At 33.2% G+C, this 23549-nt stretch overlaps 1 protein-coding gene across 2 annotated transcripts in view; it reads right to left on the bottom strand.

Moving 5' to 3' along the window:
• LOC124535511 (protein TIS11) overlaps positions 1-22647 on the bottom strand; it is a 28181-nt gene extending 5534 nt beyond the window's left edge. Inside the window, exons 1-2 of one of the 2 annotated variants that reach the window (XM_047111720.1) lie at positions 21944-22647; positions 3887-3928 (exon numbers count right to left, since the gene is read on the bottom strand). In XM_047111720.1, coding sequence (XP_046967676.1) covers positions 3887-3928; positions 21944-22003 — 102 coding nt within the window. In that variant the 5' untranslated portion in view covers positions 22004-22647. The remainder of the gene's footprint in view (positions 1-3886; positions 3929-21943) is intronic. The other variant, XM_047111721.1, reaches the window with a different exon arrangement.
• Between the last annotated feature and the right edge of the window lie 902 nt (positions 22648-23549).

Here is a 23549-nt window from a genome sequence, read left to right as displayed (position 1 = left end):
AGAAAACGAAAAACTATTTTAGACAGGTTATCGAACTTTCAAACACTCCCATGACAGCACGTATATTTGCTCTCGCAATCAGTAAAATTTACACCTCAATGTTGTCAGTGCTGTATACGTACGAAGTTCTGCTAAATATATCTCTTCAGATAACCTAAGAGGGCAACGGCTCCCCACAACAAAGAAAATAAATTGAGGTTTCTGGTTTTCAACAAATTTAAAACGGTTAAACGTACGATTTTAATAAGATATTCAGATAAGAGAAACTTAACAAAGATATTTTAAGAGTGCTTTGAGTAACTAGAATAAAGCGGATAATTCTGCTAACCTAAATATATCTCCAGTTCAATCAAACAATAAAGAAAGGGACATCGATGCTTCGACGTCATATGTCATAGATCATTTTTTGTTTTTAAAAATTGATGCGTGAAGTGATAGTGGGCTGTGATACGAATAAAACCTTTTTAACTAATTTCTCTTAAGTTATTTTTATTATGGTTAGTACCGTCTTTTATTCATTATTTCCTGTAACGCGATACGAGGAGCATGAACTCAAACCATTACGAAGACTGTCTCGCGACAATTGATCCAGCGACAGAGTCAAACAAGAGAACACTCGTAGCTTAATTGAAGATTAATTGGCTCTAATCAAATGCGTTCTATATTTAAATGAACTTTTAACGACTTAAAACACTCGGTCATCGTGGCAGTATCAAATAGAGATATTTCTATATTAATTAGGTAATAACTATGAGTTTAAGAGTAGAGAGCGCACCGTACACTCATTTAATTCTTTCATGTTGAGTCTCCTTATCTGGTTTCAATTTGTTAACTTATACGACTCGCTATGTTTAATCTTGTTTAAAAAGTCATTATTTTTAAAATGATACTTTTTTTAAATAAACCGTTGTCTTAAACGGTACTCTTGGTGACCGGCTATCAAAATTGATCCATTTCTCTGAGGATCAAGCAGAGGGTCTTGTCGATTGCTTCCATCAAGTTTATTGAATGATTGCGCGAAAATAACAAGCCGAGATGCTGCGGCCCCCTCACAATGTTACCAACAACCTCCCAATAATGGCAATCATTAACCTTTCAATCTTTCTCGCCCCTTTGTCTCAAACAAACGTCTTTGTTTATTTTGATTTGCATAAAAGGGTGGATGTCGCGAGCTACGAATAACACGCTGCGGTAGACTCACGCGCATTGTTTGCCTATTGTTATACTACGCGGCCATTATGTATTCATATGTTGCTACTGATGTATTTTTAGCGACAAAATTTTATCAGGTATTTAAATTAAATTATTTGCACAAGCATTCATAGTACTAAAATTTCTACTAAGTTCTAAGGTCGCCTTTCATTTTACGTAAAGCAATATCTAGTCTCATCAGAAACGAATTATCTTTAACCAGTACAAAATTTAACATGCTAACATATGGATGTTAATTAATTTTTTTTTATATATATATTTAAATAGTAATGGAATAGATGAAAAAAAATGATTTAGATGGAGTACTCCCGCTGAGAACAGCAGACATAAAAAAATTGAGATACATTTGTTCATTACATATGCAGGGGAGTAATTAAAATTAGATAATGACGACTAATCTAGCAGAATTTAGTCGCAAAAGTGTTTTTTTAAAATTTTAAGTTTTAGCAATATTATAGGACAATGAGAAAATATACCATAGGACACAAATCGGGAGGTAAAGGTGTAGTCATGATAAAGAAATCATAAAGCGAGCGCCTGTTAGATGAGTAACCGGACGCGCGACGGCCAGCGCGCATGCAGATGGGCCAGCTCCGTGATCGCCATGCCAGACCGCGACGGGTATGGTAAAAATTCCATCGCTCACCTCTATTTGAATACCTATCAATTGTTTCTTGTTATTATAAGAAACAATGGAAACATGTATTTAAGACTCCCAGGCAAAACGCTGAGCAAACAGGAAATCACGTAGAGGGCGATGTTTCGAGAATTGTTAAATGGTTGTCATTTAACGACTTCATATTGTAACATAGCATTAATGACGATCTCTCATAATGCACATAAGGTTCGTTGACACATTCAATAATAAAAAGTAAACGCTGTTGAAGTAGATTTATGATTATTATTGCAGCAGGTAATGGTTGTCATTTTCCGAAGGCATTGTTATGATATAGCTTACTGTATAGTGTATCTATATCACTTTATCTTTATATAAAAAAAAAATACGAATGTTAGATATAATACCACAAATGTCTCAAGTGGAATTATGCCTGGGCATGGTATAGGTGCACATTGCACATTGTTATGGACATTCACCTTTGTTGAAACATAAGCGGATAGACGCAAACGCAGGCGTCAGAGTACGAGCGAGTTTATTGCGCACGTCATAAACCTCGCGAGGTAGAACGACCGTAAAGCGAGTGTCAACAAAGGGCCCAGCATTCGAGCGTGTTTACCCCTCGGTCGCTCAAAGCGGAGGAAGCACGTCCCCCGGCCGGGCCGCTTTTAGCACCTCCTTATTTATAGATGCACCAACGCCCGAAGCTGATTTGCAGAACCAAACAAGTAAACAATGTTACTCACGATCTTGGTAACAGTCGAGAAGCATAAGTAAGAGTACGTCGTGTTAAGAAATCATTTATCTTATATGTACACAACGTGATATTTTTCTATATAAATATCTGTATATTATAAACTTCTTATATACATATATATCCTATATCTACTTCATAAGAGCAAAATGTTGTACCCGTCTTCATGCTATCATTAAGCACGTGTTAACATTTATTTTAGTTTCTTTTGCTTTTTTATTGAATTAAAACTGAAGTAAGCTAAATAGATTAAACTCGGAACCGATAATGTTATCTGATACATTTATATCGTAAGGATCTTCTTAAAACAGAAATTGCTTGTCGCTGCTTGCTCAGTGGCGACCTACACTAGACCTTACGTCAGTTAAGTATCAAGTAGCAGCAATTCCTTTGTCCGTTCAATTTTTATTGTTGCGTCACACTACCGGGCTACGCTTTCCCCGCAAATTGTGCGATGTGACTCACACAGAGATAATATACAAAGGAAAAACGTTTCTATGACTAATACACATTTAGCCTTATTGTTTTCTCGACCAGTTTAAGTACAGTAGGGATCATTATCGTTACTTAGAAAGTTATCAAAAGTCTCGAAACATATAAGTTATTAACACGACATTTAAATGTTTCGAAACGGTTAGTAGTTTTACGATTACGAAGTTGCATCGTGGTGATTATATAAAGATTTTTTTAGGGTTCCGTATTAAGATAAAACGTGCAGTTACTTTTATTTCATGAATTATTTGTAGTGTGAGTACTGTACGAACGCGAGTCAAAGAAAGTGTTACAAATTACTATCGTACTTTGTTTTAAAAATAAAGTATCACTCTAGTTATTTAATCTTGAAAGTAGAGTTATATCGAGAAAATAGATTAAAGATTATTAGTCTGTACTAAAGATCATTGATATACAAGTATATTTTTAAATATTCCAAAATAATGTATATTTTTTATCCATTAAGTTTCGATTTATATTTTCGTACATTGACCTCAAGCAAAAGTCCAAAGAATAAACATTTTAATTAGCTACAGAATGTTAACCTTATTAACCTTGATAAAAATAGTTTGCAGCTGTCAACATTTCTTAAAAAATATTGTGGCCATTACATTTTAATACTCGACATATACAATATAACCTTTACTATGCTGATCGGGCAATGCTTTGAGAATGTTTTTGCAAACTAAACAATTATAAAACGCAGAAGTAACGGAAACAATACGTTGAACTGTTTCCTAAGGTCGCTGTATGCTATGTCATCATTTTACAAAAAAAATGATTATATGACATAATCAATACATTCAACTTACAGAGTTCAATACTCCATCATCAACCAGATAGTCGGGGCTCACCTGAAACAAGAAAATATAAAACTTAGAAATGGTAATAAATACTACTATATACATAACTTGCAGGGCATTTTATAAATAAGAAATATAAGATATATTTACAGATAAGGTTTTTACGGAATAAATAAAATATAATCATGCTTTCGATTACTGTATATTACATGACATTACATTACATGTACATATCTAACTTGTAACATTACATTTACAATCACACAATCCGATGGCTGTCACTGATAGTGGAATGTTAGCCTCACGTAGTTGCGCTCCCAACTAGCCTCAATAAAATGAATAGCCGGCGAGTAGGCTCTCGACCGGTCTCCGTCGAAAGCGATAGCACTTCCTACAAGAAAGTAAAACCGTAGCCAGCTAGCTGGAAAACTCGGAGACGGCAGCCGTAATTAATTTGCACCGACTAAATCTGATGGAGCGTTCTAGGTATCTACTAGAACGAAGTGAAGCTTGAAATTGAGATTTATTGCGAATATAATTCGCTAATCAGCCTATTGCAGACTCGGAGACTAAACACAATCGTGTGAATACTGGCTATTTTACCAAACAAGACGTAAATAAATGGCGGAATTTTACCAGCTACTAGCTTTATATATATATGGGTAGTAGTATAGTAGCTTAACCCTCGATATTAATCAAATATAGGACCAATTATTAACTATGTACATATGAGATACAATTTGAATATAAAAATCAGGATCAATGATTTACTATAATTTATTTAATATATTTAGTTAAAGATCGTTTAATATGTAAGTAAACACATAATAAAATTGTATTACAAACATTAAATGTTCCTATCCTTATGTGAGATACTTTGAGAGTTTAAAATGTCGACTTTGTAATTCAGCATTAAATAATGAAGAAAATATTAAGATTCTTCTGTTCTGTGGTTCGGATTTTAACTAAATCTTCCTCAGATTGAAAAACTTGTTTTTGTCTTATTAAATATACTGTGTATTATAGCTGTCGGGTAGGTTAATTACAATAGGCTTAAGATTACCGATATATTTATGACTTAAGAAAAACTATGCCTCGTTCGTAATTTATCATCTAGTACAGGTACTTAAGTAATAACTGTCTTATGTAACTATGTAATGCGACCGTTGCCGGTCATTACATTTCTAAGAATAGTTCCTACGTCACTAGGGAAATAATATATTGATAATATAATTTACACAAAACGTAATGTATAATGTATTACCAATGTTGAAACTATTTTTTTATAAATTATCAACTAATATAAAACAAAAACTTTTTTATAAAGCAAATGAAAAGGATATTTTATGTACTGGGGAAATACGCGTATAAATTGATCATATAATACGAAAAATATGAAAACACATAGCAATTAAAGCCACTGCATGAACGAGATAAACACGGCACAGCGCTATTAAAAAACTGGTTTTATTTATAAATAATTTATAAGTATTTGATCCGTGTATAGCACAGCACATTTATATAAGTTTATTTATTTTCTTTTTGCAGCGTTCAGAAAACACGCCTTATATACTGATAAAACATTGAAAATACATCACCATGCTTGTGGACATTTATTTAACGAGAATATTTTAGCTGTAATTATAACGAGTAAACTCAACCTTAGGAAATGGCTGAGAGTTTTATTTGTCTTATAATTATTTCCTAAGAAAAATCAAAAATTCTTACATGTAGTCAACATGTGTAATATAAAATTAGTGTCGTCAGTCTCTCGCCGATTGTCGAGCACGATCAACGAAGCAATCGGGGCCACTTGTGCTAATGAAACACTTCAATTGAATTGGGGACATTAATTCAGCGGCCGTATCGCCAATGTTTACATTGCCACTAAATAAAAAATAGTTAACACTGCATATGGAAAACTACTGTTTGTATCGATTCGTTACGTATGGATTTGAATTTTTAACGCCATTTCAAACACATACCGTGGATAATTTTAGTGCTATACTGTACATGCATACTTATCTTTTAATTTCATTTACTAATACACAAATAAGCTGAAGTGAAAGATTCGTTTCGAGTAAAATTATGTTACACAATACGTCGACAATATTACTACGACGTGAAAATATCGCATTATATATCCTATTCAAAATTTTAGACACTTAGTTGTCTATTCAAACTGTATTCTAATAAAAGTTGATAAAAACCTCTGAATACAATATTTGAAACCATGTAAATGTATTAATTTCGCAATTGACCTCGGAGCTATCAGTGATCAATATGACGTTGTGAATTGAAAATGATGGAGCGATTCAATAAAGCCATCTCAGTGGCCCATTATTACTTGTATGAAACAGTATACTTACTATTCTATAAATAGCTATACATATTGAGAGGTAAACATTAATGAGGATAAGGTTTATTTGTTGTTGGTATTTAATAACAGACAAATATAGCTTTGTATTCAAATGTAACATTGCAATATAATGTCTAATTTAAATATGAATCTAATTAATAACGAGTTTACCTCTTATGATTTACTTTAATGTGTTTTATTAAATAACACAAGCTGCGTGAAATGTAAAGTGCCTAACATTAATAATCATATTTTATATTTTTAATGAATATTAATTCAAGTAAATTGGGTAAAATAAAAGAATGAGCGCCCAATAAATTCAATCAAATTTTTAAATAAAATTTGACTTTGGTTTGTTATTATTATTTTACCTTTACATATATTTAACAAAATGTAATAAATTTTAAATACACAACATTTATGATTTTTTGTTTAGAAACACGCATTAGCAGTGGGTTTAATTAAAATGTAATGCGAACTTAGTCATATTATTTAACATGTAAGAAAAACCATTTACTTCGTGATTATTAAAATTTAATTAAATAAATTATTAATAATAACTTCAGATGAACTTTTTGCATCAACGTGATCATGACAGCCGCGAATATATTATATTAAGAGAACCTCAGAAGCAGTTTTGGCATTTACATCGACAAAAACATAGCGTGTTATATATAAATAATTAATGATGCTCTTGATTAGTAGAATAATGAAACGGAATTCACATAGCTGTATAAGGTGGATGTTGGTGTTAATTTAACTTCAATCAAGAACTCGATGAGCGGATTAATGACTGATTTATTTTATGTTTAAGATTATGAAAAGGTTAAGTGCGTGTGTGCATGTTTTAATTATCAATAGTCACAATCTCGTAAACCTGTAGTAATGGATCTGTCATAGAGACATTATGTTTACGGATCTACGGTAAGATTGCTGCGGCATGATACACGCGACAGCGACTGTTGCACACAATGTCGCAACCAACATATTGTCTTTGTCACGCGATTCACCCTGCTGTATTACCTTGAAAGTATCGCCTTGATGTTAAATGTTTCAAGAGGTTGTGGCCGAGAGCTAAAGAACAAACATTGTAGTAAAATATTTAATGTTGTACAGTACTCAAAGTCTAGCGCTTGAATAAAAACGATATCTTAATGATCACTTTAAGTTTGTGTTATCTAAGTGTTAAGTATAAAAAATATCATTTGGTTTGGAGTAATAAGCAGTTAAGTAGTGACGTTTGCGTTTACGCAACGAGATTAATAGGAAAGGGCTTGTCGATGACCAACGTCCTACTTAAGACGGCCGACATCGTGAACGCACCTTAATTGCTGAGAGGTTTATTTATAATCAGGTTTATTTAAAGATGTTTAAGAATAAATGGATCCCGGAAATGGATGCTGAAGGTCGAAGAGCGACGAGACGGCCTTGCCGTTGGCTGTGCCACTTTCTCCGCTGCAGTTTAAGCCCACATGCGTTACGTATTACAACGAAACAATGCTCTGTTCTACAAGTTATAATACGCCAACGCAGTCTTTGGAACAGCTCACATAATCACCGAATTGAAGGCGTTTCTACTCACGAGCTCGAGGGTATTTTACATTCGCAGCAACAGGACTGTCCAAGTGTCCCCGCTCTGGCGCATTGTTTACATAAGAGCCTTGGTTTCGCACTATGATCACGGGACATTCATACTCTTATAACTACTCATTGTTATAACGTTCCGTAAGTTTGTTTCAAAACACCACATAAATTACTTATCATGTCACTTACGTAAATAAATCTATTAAGTAAAAAAATATTGAAATATGACGTATCGTCTGTTACAACACTACATAATAACGTTGATGCTATGCAGACATAAATTATTTTGCATTACATCAAATTGCCACTCGTTTAAACCGGCTGCTAAAACTCTATTAAAACTTTTGATCATATGCTAAATAAATATGTTTTAGATAATAATATTTGATATCGTATTTATTGCAGTTCGCTATGAGTTAATTCATTTAAAATTGAATAAGCTCGTCAACACAATCCTTGAGTCGGCAATCGGAATGTAATAGGTAACGTTTGCATTTTGAAATTGCTTTATGGGTTGTTTAACTTTGGAATTAGAATAACTATCCAAGTTATTATTGAGGTTACTGAAAATCTGAGTTGTTCGTGTAATGGATTTTATGTAGTTTGACACACCTGTGGCAAGTTTACTACCAAGTGTCAATCTTGAGTAAAATGCGTATTTAAATATTGATACGTAGGTTGAAATTGGTTTTGACGAGCAAATGCTAGTATGTCATAACGAGGGAAATCGAAGGTTGTCTCGAAGCGGGGATAGTAAAGTTGCCGCAGTTGCATCGAGTAACACGCAGAGTTGGGTTTTGCAACAGTGTGGCAACAAGACTGAAATACTGGATTAACAACATTGACTACGCAGTCGACACGCCCACACAGTTATGGATTTCAATTTAACAAAAAACTGTCCACAAATTCAAATATTATTTTGTTACTCATGTCAGATAGGTTACCAAATAGTTTACTATAATTGAAATTCGTCACAAATCATCGATGTGGCTGTAATTGTATAGATATACTTATATTACATGTGAAAGTAACATCCCCCGAAACACCTGACCTCTGACAAAAGTAAAAGTTCCTTATCGAGTGAACCAAGAAAGTGTTATAAATCTCGATTCTTCAAATGAAGAAAACACGTCAATAAAACTGTCTCGACTTTAATAAGAACCAGGATGTATATCTGCGTACATTATTTAAGTCATACAATAAGGAAGCATTAAGACTTCGTGAGTAGATAAAGGCGTTTAATGAGCAAGTAAAAAATATACAAGATATAATGCGGTTAATTCATCGTAGCGAGTGGTCGTGAAATTAAATACCACATACATACTTTATACGTTCATGACCATTTATTTAATTTGTTGAATTTCGAAACATCCAAGTCCGTACGATTAAAAACCAGATTAAGGATACACGAATATCGAATGAAGTCAGTCATAATTTAGCGATGAATTCAATATCATTCACAGGGTCAAGAGTCAGAATGGGTGACTTTTGGACAAAGAAACTGTTTATATAATTCGTATCTTTTAAACTTGACATCGACTTCTTGATGTTATGTAAATTAAATTTATATTAGATACTAAGTTTTATGTCCACTCGACTTCGACAAACGAGCTTTTCTAGACCAGTATTTATTTATAAATATATTTGAAGTTTTTGTACAGCTCTATGGAGGAATCCGCGGTAGAAAATGTTAAATAATGACGTAGTTGTCTTTGTGCGGTCGTCAAGCAAGTCGCGTAGGTGAGCAAGCGAGCGGATGACCTTCGCGGGAGGCGAATGGGCCCATCAACAAATACTCCACGCATTTTATGATCAGCTTTAATTATCATTATTTTTATCATTACCTCACTCTTAATAGCTATACCACATATTATTATTACCAAAATAATGAGCTACCTGCGTTTACTTGCATCACAATGATTACGATTGTGGTTTTTTCGCATTAATTACGTTACAAAAACCCTCGCATCTTTTTCGTAACTATAGTGCGAAGTTATCTTTTATTGGTAGATATGTTATCTATCTAGCTTTATATTTTACCTTAGATTGTTCCCGCAAAATGGCATGTTGTGACTTGTTGGCTTCAATTATCAAAAATCTCATTTCAAAGAAATAATTTTAAAAAAATCTTTCCATCGTAGTTGGTACCTAGTAGGTACTAGAATCTAGATACTACTAGTTAGCAAGATACTAGCTTACGGTCGTTGATAACAAAGATCTTCAAATACATTTAGAAGTATTTTATTTCTAAAACGCTGTAACAATATTACTATATGTGATTTAAAATGATTTTGATCGTAAAACGTACATCGCAATTTGACACAAACCATTCTTGATCAATAAATACTTCAACGTAACTAGGTAATGCAGTAGAGAACAATAATTGCTTTAATACAAGTCGTTGACATTAACGTGCACTAAATAAAATTGCGATGCAATTTTTTTCATATTTTGGAATTAATCAGTTCATCGAAGTGTTCATAAAGGGTAAGCAGACCTCCGGAAGTTGTTTCAATGTGCGGAACACATTGTGCGAACCCGCGTCTCCAGCGGTCTACACTACGCCATCTTCCTTCGCTAATTACTTGTTATTATGTCTCCAAAGCAACAGATGTGCAACATCCGTTTCTAAACGCACATCCCGCCGTCTTTTTTTAGCGCAAAATTAACGCAAATTGATATGCTTCATCTTTGCGCTGACTGGTATCTTTATACACTTATTAGAAATTACCCTAGCAAATAAGCGAAATATATTTTAATAGGTACTATTTTAATTGTAAGCAGGAGAAACATAAAAAGTAAAATAGTTTGATTTTGTTTAATTTAATTAACTTATTTAACATGAAATTACTGGTTTTTCTTACGTATGACTTTTTGAAATCAAATGATTTTTATAACTGAACGTAATCGTAAAAACTGATGAAAAAATTATTTTTTTATCTGGTCTGTTAATAATAGTATGTTTTTGATATATAAAAAAAATGTCACAAAAAATGTTTCACTTATTCGACCTACTGACTTAAGACCTTAACATATTCCGATAAACAAATTGCAAAAAAAGAAGAAAAAAATTACAGGCTATTGAATTTTATTCTGAACTTGAATTCAAATTTTGCATGACATATTTAAACGTTGGTATCAGTACCGCTACAGAAATCATTTCCATATGTATAAACTAAATTATATAATAAAGTAACAAGTCAACAACACACGATCATAAGTTTCACTTTCATCCCGAGCGCATGCGGGTCATCGCAGTGCAGTGATACTAAAGCATCTCGGTTGGCCTAGTCTACACAATGGAATATGCGCAAACAATCCTTGTAATATACTCTTAGTGTGTATGAAATAACAATGGCTAATTTTGGCGATACAATAGCATATATATTATGTACAATATCACCGCGCGCGCAATGAATTTGTAATGTTTTCATATTACATACATACATATATCTAGATATATATATATATACACTTAAATTCCATGGAATCTCATTGAACAAATTATGTTATTATCATATTATTATTATCATTAATGTTACTGTAATATTTAATTGAATGCCTTTAGATTATTTGGTCTAAAATGTAATGAATTTTGTTTGATTTGTAAATAACCATAGTTTTTTTACTCGATTTAGGCATTTCATAGTGTAATGATAGTATAATGTAAGTCAACATTAAAATGATTAATATACTGGGAAATTCCACATTCACGCAAAGCCGGGGCAGGTAGTTAGTTATAAATAAACTTGTGACGAAACATAAGTTGAACAAACTGCACCAGATCGTGTGCTCGAGGAAACTATCGAGCTAGGCCTCAGGTCACTGCGATAACTTCTGAACTGAACTAGTTTCGGATAACTTATCAACTTGCGTCACGGGGTAGCCATTTTTTTAGTACATATATTACAGATAACATTTAAAAGATTTAATTTTATATTATTTATTTTATTTAGCGTACATTTCCCTTTCTATCGCTATTTTATAGAGAAATCCGTTAAAATTTTCCACGGTTATCGTTACAAGGCATCGAAGCATGGCTTTTTACAAGCCATAGACCACCCTACTTGTTACGGTTATGATTCCTCACTCACCGATGTGCAAGGGTATACGATCCTCGTAACAGGTAACACGAACGATAAGTACGACATACTATTTATTTTACTTGGGATTAATCAAATCGCTTCTTCATGTATTTCACTTTGTATTGAATACTACCAAAATAGAACGTGTAGAGATAATGTAATACTTTTTATTATTGACTCAAAAATTATTGTTTTTACGACCTTAGAATTTTTTTTCTAGATTTAAGAGAAATGTTAATAATCAAAAATAAAAAAATAATAATTGCATGGCAATAATTCATGCATGTTTCATGCATTTCACGGGTCCTTGAGTGCGTAGGTCGGTCCACTCGTGCGCATCGATGCACGATGCACTGGACCGCGATTTCAAAACGCATTTATTACAGTTTTTATAAAGACCCACTTATTAAAAAAAAATATTGACTATAGCCCTTTTGTAGAGCAACAGCATGCAGTGAGTAAAAATGAAATGAATTATTGAAATAATGGCTAAATTTAGTTTTTCCGAGAGCTAGACCAAGGATATTATATACAAAAACATACGTTAGGCGTAATCATGATTAGTATTACATTGATTGATGGTAACTCAGCCATTCAACAAATTAATGTTACATTACGTCTGCATTACGTCCATCACGTATGTTGCATATATACTTAGATAACTTCTGTAATAAAATCGGAGAAGTAACAGGCTAACAGCATTACGTAATAATATTTATAAAGTTATGTTATCCACGTTCTACGTACAAGCGGTCATTTTTATAAAGACATATAATTTAATTACAACTAGAAATTAGGATGATATTTTCTGTAAACTAACTTGTTACCACATACGTAATCTGCACAGGGAAGCGATATCGCGGTTTGCGAAGGAGGAAGTAGGTAATCGTGAGACTTGTTAGGTTCAACGCCTCGGGTGACGGAGAGAATAACCACGTTTTGTTAAGAAAATTTTCAATTTTTACATTAGTAATTGAAAAATGTTACTCTAGCAATTTAACAGGAAAATAAGTTAATAAACTAAATTATTTCAACTATTAAGGAAGCACCTTTGTATCAGGAAGACTTAAGACCTTGCAGAGTTCAACGGCTCTGTCTTATGACAGACCCACGCCTTCTTCCTACACGCTGTCTACGCTTCCGTCATTTGAAGAAAACTGTCCTCTGAGCTTTGGCCCTAGTATAAAATAACAATAGATACGGCGAAACAAAAAGTCGACCTTTGCAAGATGTTTTAAATTATTTAACCAAATGATTTGAGTAGACTGTCATGTAATACATTTAATCAATTTCATAAAATCACTTGAGATGTAATGTCATTGAATAGATTGTCTAATGCACATAATAAGTATGAATATGGCGACCGCAGCGTCGATAATCGTTCAGGTGTCCTACTAAATAGGAAGTGGACGTGCAGATAAATATGTTCCCAATTTGGCACGTCGAGTGTGACAGCGGTTATGCAACGCGACACTGACCTACCGGCCAGCGTGCCACTTTCCTTTCATTATTGACACACTATCTATAAACGGAGAACTATCACTGCGGCCATTGCGCTTGTAGCAACGTGCTCACTGATCAAAACATTCGCATTAAACACACATCTTCTTGTAGTCATCGTTGCCAGTTCAAAGTTTATATTAATTAACTTATAAAGGTTGATATTGTAATCTCAAATCGTCTTATTATGCACAATTTTAAAATATGCAATAGCTTAATGGACGTTGCGGAATATTATATGGCAATTAGTTTGTAGGACGTGACGTAGATCAACAATGAGGATTGTTGCCGATAAGTGTCGTGTACTGTTAAGTGCCTATTGTAATAAACAACGTGATAAACGTAAATGCAACTGCGCCCAATTAATTGACAGCTATCTAAACAATGAGAAACTGCCGGCAATTTAACACGATATAAGCACGACTGTAATAATGCAAAATGTTCGAGCGAATAGTGACACAATGTACATGTGCTTAAATTACTTATAATAAGTAAAATTTAAACATTAGACTCGAATAAGTGATCCTCAAAAGAAGTATACAATTACAGGAAATTTGGTGTTAAAATGATTTTTGACATTTAAATTGTATTCACAATGACTAAACGATGTAAAGTCTGAAGAACCCGAATCCATAAATAAACATATGTTAGTTATTTATAATACAATGTACCGGGTTATATGACACATTCAACACCCGCGAGGTCGTTCTACAGGTGCCCAATTGCGCAGCTTGGTTTGAAATTGGGGTAACTCCCCATTTACATAAACGTACATACAAGGGGCACCTTAATGAGCAACTTGTTCTGTTTAATTATTCACATAACTTCATTTATACACAAGTAGGACGCAAAAAGCAAATTCTATCGAAATTATTATTATGTGAAAGGCATAGCTAGTTTGGGGCTCGGTTGAAGAGGGCCAGGTAGGGGGACTTTCAACAATGGTATTATTTAAATATACAATTAGTGTATCCTAATACGAGCAGGTATAGGAAGTACAATTCAAGGAAATGAAAGACAAGTTACTGTGCCATTTGAGGTACAACGTGTATAGCGATATATTTCATTAGAATTTTTTAATATTCGCTGAAATGATGGATTAGTATAGATATGTAAAGGGTTGGAAAGTTTGTTTCCTGCAGCACGCGCGGATTATAATCAGTGTAATAGCTTCATGTTTGTGCAACACTCTTATGCAAACTGCAATCGTGCGAATCGTGCGCAACGTGTGATGCATTCTGCGCTGCCACTGCAAGACTCATCTTGCGTCAACGGATACGTCTCTATTGCAACGCAAATTAATTATCGTTCTGTAAGTGTGTAAGATAACACTCAGTCGGGTTTCCCTTGGTGGCCATGAAATGCGGTTGAGTTATTAAAACGGTTTAGGTAATCGTCGATTAAAAAATCAATAAGGCAGAGGTTGTGAAATGGCGCCGGCGCTGATTTTGACGCCGCAGCTCCTCTCCGTTCGGCCGTATCATTACGAAACAAGAAAAGAAAGTTAAAATCGTTTCAGCTGAGAGAATGTCGCTCTACTCGACTACTTGCGGCCTGTGGCGGTGCTGTGCTGTAATTGTAATACATCCCAGTCGCCCTACTAACCGCTCAACTGTGATGTAATCATTTCTTTCAATTTTTTATGATATTTACAAAATTCACTAATACATATTTTGTTAAATATGTTATTGATTATATAATAATTGTCATATCTGGAAAATTTTTTTGTACCAATGTCCCTTTAACAGAGGCATGTAATATATGTTTCTTAAATAACGTTTAATATAATCATTAATTATAATGGCAATTAAAAGGCATCACAATAATTACGTCACAAACGTATGATTAATTCGTATGATAAGAGTTTATATTGCCATACCTTAAAAATTAATATGCATTAAAATTGTAAAATATAGAGTACAGAAAACGCAATACGACGTACCCTCTTCGAAACCGAAATCGAATACGAAACGATGTTTCTTATATTGCGCAAGTGAGGTTGATATGTTCTTAAGCAATTATGTAAAGCGATTAATACAGGTAAGGGGAGAGGTTGCGCGGGCGCAGCGGTTATGGTAAAAGTGTTACACGGCGCCGCTTGTGCTCGATTCAATGACGCAACCGCAATGTGTGCCAAAACTGCAGCAAAACTACAACGTCGACTACGACGCTGAACAGGCTATGTGTTACGTCCGAGTTCAACTGTTTATGTAACCCTAATGCCGAATTTCGAATATAATCCTATTAATGATAGTTGATTCGTCAAATTTATGCTTGATAAAAGGCAATTACAGCATAATTAAGCGAGTCAGACGCTTATTATATCTGTATCAAAAATATTATTTCAGTTTCAATTATTTTAAACCTTGAAAATTATTTTAATTGCTGACTGTAAAAACTTTACAAAAAACGTTATACGTATGAGTATATATGCATCAAAGAAAGTGTAGTAAATAACACATTGTTTCAATAACAACACTAATAATGTTTCCAGGCGATAAGATAGAGTAGGTACCCTTTGTTTATGCACTACACTCAACATAAGACCTCAGATAGGCATTATCTACGTAGGTATATATGTATTTAACTGTTTGGTTACTCATACGAAACAACTAATTATATGACTTCTAATCTAAAAGTAAATAAACATTCAAGTATGTAGAGTGGTGAGAGTTTGCTCAAGATAAATAAACCGCTGGATAGTAATAATAGTTGAAAGATGTCAGTTATTCTTATTACATATGTGTATTTAATATTTACTTGTTTATAAATAAAATTTTTGGTTATTCTCGTATCGACATGCTTTACTTTATTGTTTCAATATTTGAGAGACTCTCATTACTGATGATAGTGAGTACGTCATATAGCTTAAATTCATAATAACGTACCGTTTTTGGAAGAATATGTGTTATTGATATGATTTTTTTTAAATAAGCTCGATTAAATCTTGTAAATAAATTGCGATAATAATTGGCAACACGTGACGACTTGTTATCAAGAATGATTTCAATTCATATAAGTACGTTTCACTCGGCAATCGAATAAGTTTACAATTTAAACATCATACAAGTAATTTCAATACTTATTCCGTTCGCTTTAAGATATATTATTGATGAACATCAGAAGACGTTTGTTTCGATACCAACGACTATAGCGACGACCGCCTACTCGGCAATGAACCCTAGCATTTGTTCTGCTGAAACAATTAGCAGAGCGTCGCGAATCAAACAAAACTTTTTAATAACACGAACCATTAAATGAATAAAGCAGATACAATTTCAAGATTTAACACTACTTATACTTAACTATTGACATTAAATCTTCAAACAAATTTTAAATGTTTAAAGAATATGGTTTCGATATTATAGAACATTTTCTTGTTAGGAAAAGAGTCGTTTTATTAAATCAAATGAATATTTAAAAAATAATTGATTAATTCAATGAATATATATTTCTCGCAACATGGTTAATTTAATTTGCTACAGGAAGTTCAACCCAAATGTAATTCGAATAATGTTAATCGTTTATGTAAATAGAATAAACATAATGATATGCGTGTCTAAACAGAATAAGTTCACGCTAAGAATCAAGGTTTAACCTGCAGCTACACTTCAATGTAATTTGTATTTACCTACATTACTTTCAAGCTTTACTCGGTGCGACTAAGGTAATTAGTATCTAAATTCTAATAATTTATTCTTAATAATACAAATATATTGTTATTGGTCATTTATTGCCTCGTGGTCATGGACGATTAAGTGTATTTATTTAAACCAAGATTTGACATTTTATAGTTTCTGTGTCTTACTTATCTTACCGTTCGGCACCTCGATTTCTTGATTCATTGCTAAATGGCTAAGTATAGATGCCATCTTTAAATTAAGCAATGCTCAAGGCAAGCTAGTTATTAAAAAACTAAACAAATGTTCGTGTTAGGAAAGCGTAATGCCTTGACTGCTGTTGACCATAAAGACCTACATATATTTGTATGTAGGTCGAGTGGTGTTCTCATGCAAGGGCATTAGGTTTAAAGGGAATAGAGGGTTGATTGACATCTTGAGACGGGGAAGAGAGATTATAAAAGAGATTATGTGTGAATTCGTTCAAGTAATCATTCGTGTAAGATTATCTTCCAAGGCATGGCCTGTTTACCTGATCAGTCATACTATTAACGTAAAACACGCTTGAAGTTTCGAAGCGTTAATCAAGTAATCAAGCAACGTCGAGCGCTCGTAATCGGTTAGAAGTATTTCCACTACAGTGGCTTCATTTCGTAACTAAATAGAGGTGAACGTGATAAAGACAACGTGATAACCGAGTAGTCTGAAATCAAATACATAACGCTTCTGTTTTTTGACAAAAAATATACGTACATACATATATGCAAAAAAAAAAAATGAATCAAAAATGTGTGAATTTAGCTGAATGGGATCCGATCGTCATGGAGAATGGCGCCTAAGACTCACGCGGAATCTTATTTCGCTAGCACAGCGTACGAGGAAATAATCTGAGTAGTTATTGTATACAACACTAACTGCTACCTCAGCTCCCACGATCGACACTTATTGTTTGCGTTACACTCGAAGGTTTCTGCAACGTCTAGGTGTTGAGAAACGTAGGCAACTGAGGCCTGAAAAGGCTGTTTGAGAAACCTTTCGAGTTTCGATTGCGAAAAGTTTAGAAAGCTTATATTTACTTGCATGCAGATATTGTCAAGTAACGTGTATGCAAGCACTAGAACAAGTTAGCACACGCGTTCGCTGGATTACCTACTGGACATCTTGACTAATAATAACAAAACGGTGAATGGTAATTATTTTAAAATTTATTTATTTGAGAGTACGTTTATTAATTAATTTCGGTAGAAGCTGCAGTGATTTCAAAAGTTTATCGAACACACGTGGAGTTAATTGCGTCGCGTGACCATCATAGCCGACACCGCCTTCGCAATTAGCTCACGGATAATATTATTTATTTACCAAACTCACAACTCACTTATAAAAACCGGAGGTATTTCCCTTTTCCTTGACGTTGTTCTCATATTGAAATCTTATTTAATTTCAAATTCGAACGTTTCATTCGGGAAACATGCTCGTTTGTTATACGTACGCACTATCAGCTATTAAAACATTGCAAAATACAAACTTATCTCGACGAAAACATTGATAATACGCCTAACTTCCTCCTATTATTTATTTCTAACATGGCTCGAAATAATTATCAAGTACTATAGAGTATGGACGGCTACAATGCGTTTTGCGTGCGAGCATGGCGCGATTGTACGCTTCGACGCCGCACATGATTACACGCCTTACTGACCAACTAACAACAAACGAAACTAAGCCTATAACAGCTTGAAATAGTGTCAAAATTATTACATTAAATGATTCCAATATGTACGAAATTTAAATTTCCTTTTATACCTACAAACAATATTCAAAAACAATTTTGAACATTGTTAGGTTTAGGGGTATTGTAGCGTATGCCACTAAAACAAATAAATTCATGTTTAGTCGTAATTACTCTATTAATTTAACGATTTTCTTATGAATCTGCTCAAAGGCAAAAGTGGGGTAATATTGTTGGGGTACTGAATATGTCCTGTCTCAGACAAAAAGGACATATTCACAAAATACCCACTTGCAAACGACTTTCCCCATCCTATAAAAAATTTGGAAACTAACAATACCCTGTTCGAACAAAAGAGAATTGTAGGACAAAGGCTTCTTTATCTTGTGCCAAAAAGAAAAAAAAAAGGTTATAGTGCTGAGCGGTTGTATTTGTAAATAGGCTGCAGGTAGATGATGGTTGTAGGTGTATTTACGAGCCCAACGGTTTAAAAGATTTTTTGCTATTCAAAAGAAAAATAAAAGAATAACGATGCACCTTTCAAAATTCCCACTGCGATTTCTTTGGTAACGTAAGTAAGTCTATGTTGCATTTGTGTTCGCATCACAATACCTAATTGATACGGACGCAGATACGGTCTCCAAGCCTACTACGTAATTACGAATAAATCGTGGTTTTCTTGTGTAATAAAAGTAACAGTAAACATTTTTTTACTTTTACACATTTTATTTTAAAAAATACTTATAAAAATAACCATACTACGTAATCATATTTTATTTTATATATTTGTCAGTAACTTATATAGAGATGTAGGGAGTACATTTAAAAACTTGTTTACGAATATTCAAAACATGTGCCTATATTATATACATAAGTTGGCCTGCATCTCTACCCCTTACACTATGTGCTCAACGGAATACAAAACAGGGCAGCCCCGAGCAACAAGTGGCTTATACGCAATATAAAGAAACCACAAAAACCCACGAGCAGGTAGCGTAGAAAAGAGCAAACGATTTATAACCATGTGAATTAGTCATTAGAACCGGTTTTGCTTCGCCACTACGGATAGGGTCGAAAACGAGCTCGCCAAGCGATATCGATCTTAAAACCAACAGCATAAGAGCTGTATTGTGAAACATTGTAGAATATAATGGGAGCCACACCAGTCACACCACTTAACCGCGTCTGCTCTCTACCCCTGCTGAGATTTGAAAAGGATTTGTCAAGCAATAACAACGAGATAGGCTAAGACAAAAATAGGAAGATTAATTTATTAACTAAGAGCAATATGATCGTTTATCGATCGATACGTTACCTGCATCTACTTGTAAAATAAACTTTGTTTTTAAATACAATAACAACAGTAATATAAATTAAATAAATTTCATACTAACAATGTAACTATCAAATAGATTATTTCAATAATTTATAATTTTATGTATAAAAATATAACCACAAAAATATAAAGAACGGCTCAATATTATTTATCTCCAAATACAACAAAAACACTCGTATTTTGTGCTTTAATGATGTAGGCAACTTAAAAACAGTATAATAAAAAGGATTTTTACATTTCCAAGGAAAAAAACACACCTATAAAATATATATCCAGTTCAGTTAGATTCTCAATCCGGCTATTGCATTCGTATACGAGATAAGACAAGTCAAGTAAGTACAGGAACAGAACACCACACCACGTACTAACAACTCAACAAATTTTCCGTATGTATACTGTAATTATGGCGGTAGGAACTACCTTTGCAGTAAAAGGCACGAGCGAAACTTACCTTGTACAGCTTCGCTCATATTATATTCTTAAATAACTACTTGTCTGTACTGTTAGAGAATATAATATGTACGAAATACCATTACTTTAAGAACCGAGTAATAGCAGCAGAAAACAAAATAATATTTTATTCTGAAATAAACGTGTTTTTATCGTCTTTAACATATTTTATTGAATTTCATAACACGAAACAACTGTCACTTTAATATAATTTGCCTAGTAGAATATATATTTTGTCTTCATAAGCTGGTCAAAAAGAGCAAGATTTTATTAAAATGGGATGATACCGCTCACGAAAGAACGAAGTAACATTATAAAAATATTAGTAGGTTATGTATAGTATTATTGAATATCTCAAGGTCAAACGCAAATTAAATATTCAACTTGATAAAAATACGCGTTAATGCGAAAGGTTTTGTTAAATAAATAAGCAAATGATTATTTTGATATAATATATAATTAATTCTTGGAAATATTATCTATTTATTTTATTTTAAATAATATATACTTTATTCAATGCGTTCTCATATGAGTGTTTCTATATTTGAGTTTGAATGTTATAAATAATATGAAAATATTGAATATTATATGTAAGTATAAATGCAGGTAGAATACGTACTTTACCAGCTCAAATGTCAAAGATTATGTATTAACGAATTTTGTGTTTTACATTCTTATTATGTAGGTATAATACTGCGCATTGACAACTAGTATGAATAAAAAGGAAACACGCCTTCCTCGAAATTTCATTTGAAAAATAAAAGCAGATAATATTAAAATAATAATAATAGTAGCTACTTCTAAATGAACTTTTTATACAGTACGTTGAATCATATACACTTCAAAGATAAATATTTGAATGTTGCTTGACATATTCTTAGAAATTGACGAAATTTAATATATAAAATAAGTAATATAACGTAACTGAAGCATATGCCATAAGACTTACTTATTTCGCGATAACAATGTTGTTTATAGCAGGCAATAATTAATGTGGCAAATAGATGGAATACTTGTTTACGTCTTTTATTCCAAATTAACATATTATAAATGGATTATGGATGTGTAATTTGTGAGATAATATATTTTATTTTTTATATATTAATTCATAGAGAGTTGATATGTATCATAACCTAAAAAATATAGACGAATATCGAAGCATGATAATACGATTAAAATAAGTTTTAAACAGTTCAATAAGATACGTCATTCAATTAAAATTTAAGTTGAATATATTTATTATTTTCATGGAGAAAAAAATCTACGAAATGCATTCAGGGATACATGCATGTCAACGAAGGTTAGTAACCTTAAAATATTTTTAGTCGTAAAATAACGACTACCAACTCCTATAATATTTGTGGGTGGTTTGAGAATTAATTAAGTAAATAAGCTATGCTTACCTTCAAGAACAGATCACCAAAGTCGTACAGCGCAGACTGATGCATTATGGCAGTAGACATTATGTAGAATCAACTCGACACTAGTTAAGATCCAGGTTTTAAGTGCTTGTTTTACGTTTTGTAACGTGCAATTAATTCACTTATGCACGATTTTAGGGCAGACTCACTATAATTTAAGCAAGTTTGAAAAGTTCACGATATTATCAACAAGAATTTTTAGAAAACCGTTGTAAATACTACTGGTGTTTTAAATGTTATTAAATCGACGCGTTTTTGTTTTTTCGTTCGGTGACCACAGATTGACTCCGAACTAGTTGGCTGAGGGCGAAGTTTTTTTTATCCACAATTGAGCCAGTTATAAAATTTTTGAACACAATTTCGCAAGCAATGCGAAAATGTACAAAACAGTCCTTTGTTTCGAAATGTCTTCACTTTTTTCGCGTCTATACGGAAATTCACAAATATTGGTCAAAACTCTGCGCGAACTGCATCGAAGTAAACTTTAGACAATAAAAACTTTTTATTTGTCCAACTTTATACTCCAAAACGTCTATAATTCTGGCTGCATAAGTCGCAAGTTAAAAATGAATCGCAGTGTCAACGTCCGCGCAAAACGCACCACACGTTCATTCCGTATCACGCTTGCTCGCGCACTGAGCCTGCAATTCGGTTCGCCCGTGACTCGTGAGCCGGCAGCGGGCGGGTGGATTTTGTTTTCAAATCAAACAGCACGATCACGTTTTGAAGCGAGATTCGTTTTCAACTCGGGTACGCTCGGCTGATGTCGGCAATATTCGGTAATCTGTTTTGTTGTTGTCTGCCCGCCATATAATAAAAACTGATAAAACTCCCTCATCTTGGTCTTCTTTTGGTTGTTATTTTTTTTTGTTAATTAAAATGTACATAATCAAGTAAAAGGACATTTTATATACATTTACATAATTATCATGCAAACTAGCCACTTGGCCGCAACTTCGACATTCTTAATGAACTATTAATACCTACTAGTTATCTACTCGTTCAACTTCTCGTAAATATATAGGTATCAATTGCACGCCTAAAGACTATAATATTGAGCATTATATGTATGTACCTACGTAGTTTGCATTAACGGTTGCAGAAGATAAATGTCTTAAGTGTAAAAATACCTTTATATCTTTTTCTAGGCAAATGTATGTAATTAAAGGGATATTAATAACAGAACTTATACCACAAGTTAAACCAGCTAGTTTATACCAACTTATATAGACACATTTATACAATTTGGTGAGGAAGTGCTAAAAAATAAACGGCCAGAACGGTGCACAAACGCAAAAACTTGTAATTTTAGAGCTGGTTCGACCAATCGAGTATCCTCCGCCCGCGCTTGTCTAAGGTAGTAATTGTAAACAAAGAAGAAGCGTATTAAATATTATGTATTTTTAATTATTTGTATTATAAATTATTTGTCTCTGGTAAACAGTGTAATAATAAGACTGTATATAATAAGACTGTATCTTCTGGTGGCCATTTTACCAATTAAAATATATAGATCATCTTAGGTTTCTTAATGTTTTTTAGTACTGCTTCCAAACTAGTAGTCCCAACTTAATTATTATGTTAGGTA

Source organism: Vanessa cardui, chromosome 15, assembly GCF_905220365.1.
Source record: "Vanessa cardui chromosome 15, ilVanCard2.1, whole genome shotgun sequence".
NCBI classification, from domain to species: domain Eukaryota; kingdom Metazoa; phylum Arthropoda; class Insecta; order Lepidoptera; family Nymphalidae; genus Vanessa; species Vanessa cardui.
The sequence above is the reverse complement of the archived record's forward strand: the minus strand, read 5'-3'. Positions and strand labels throughout refer to the sequence as shown.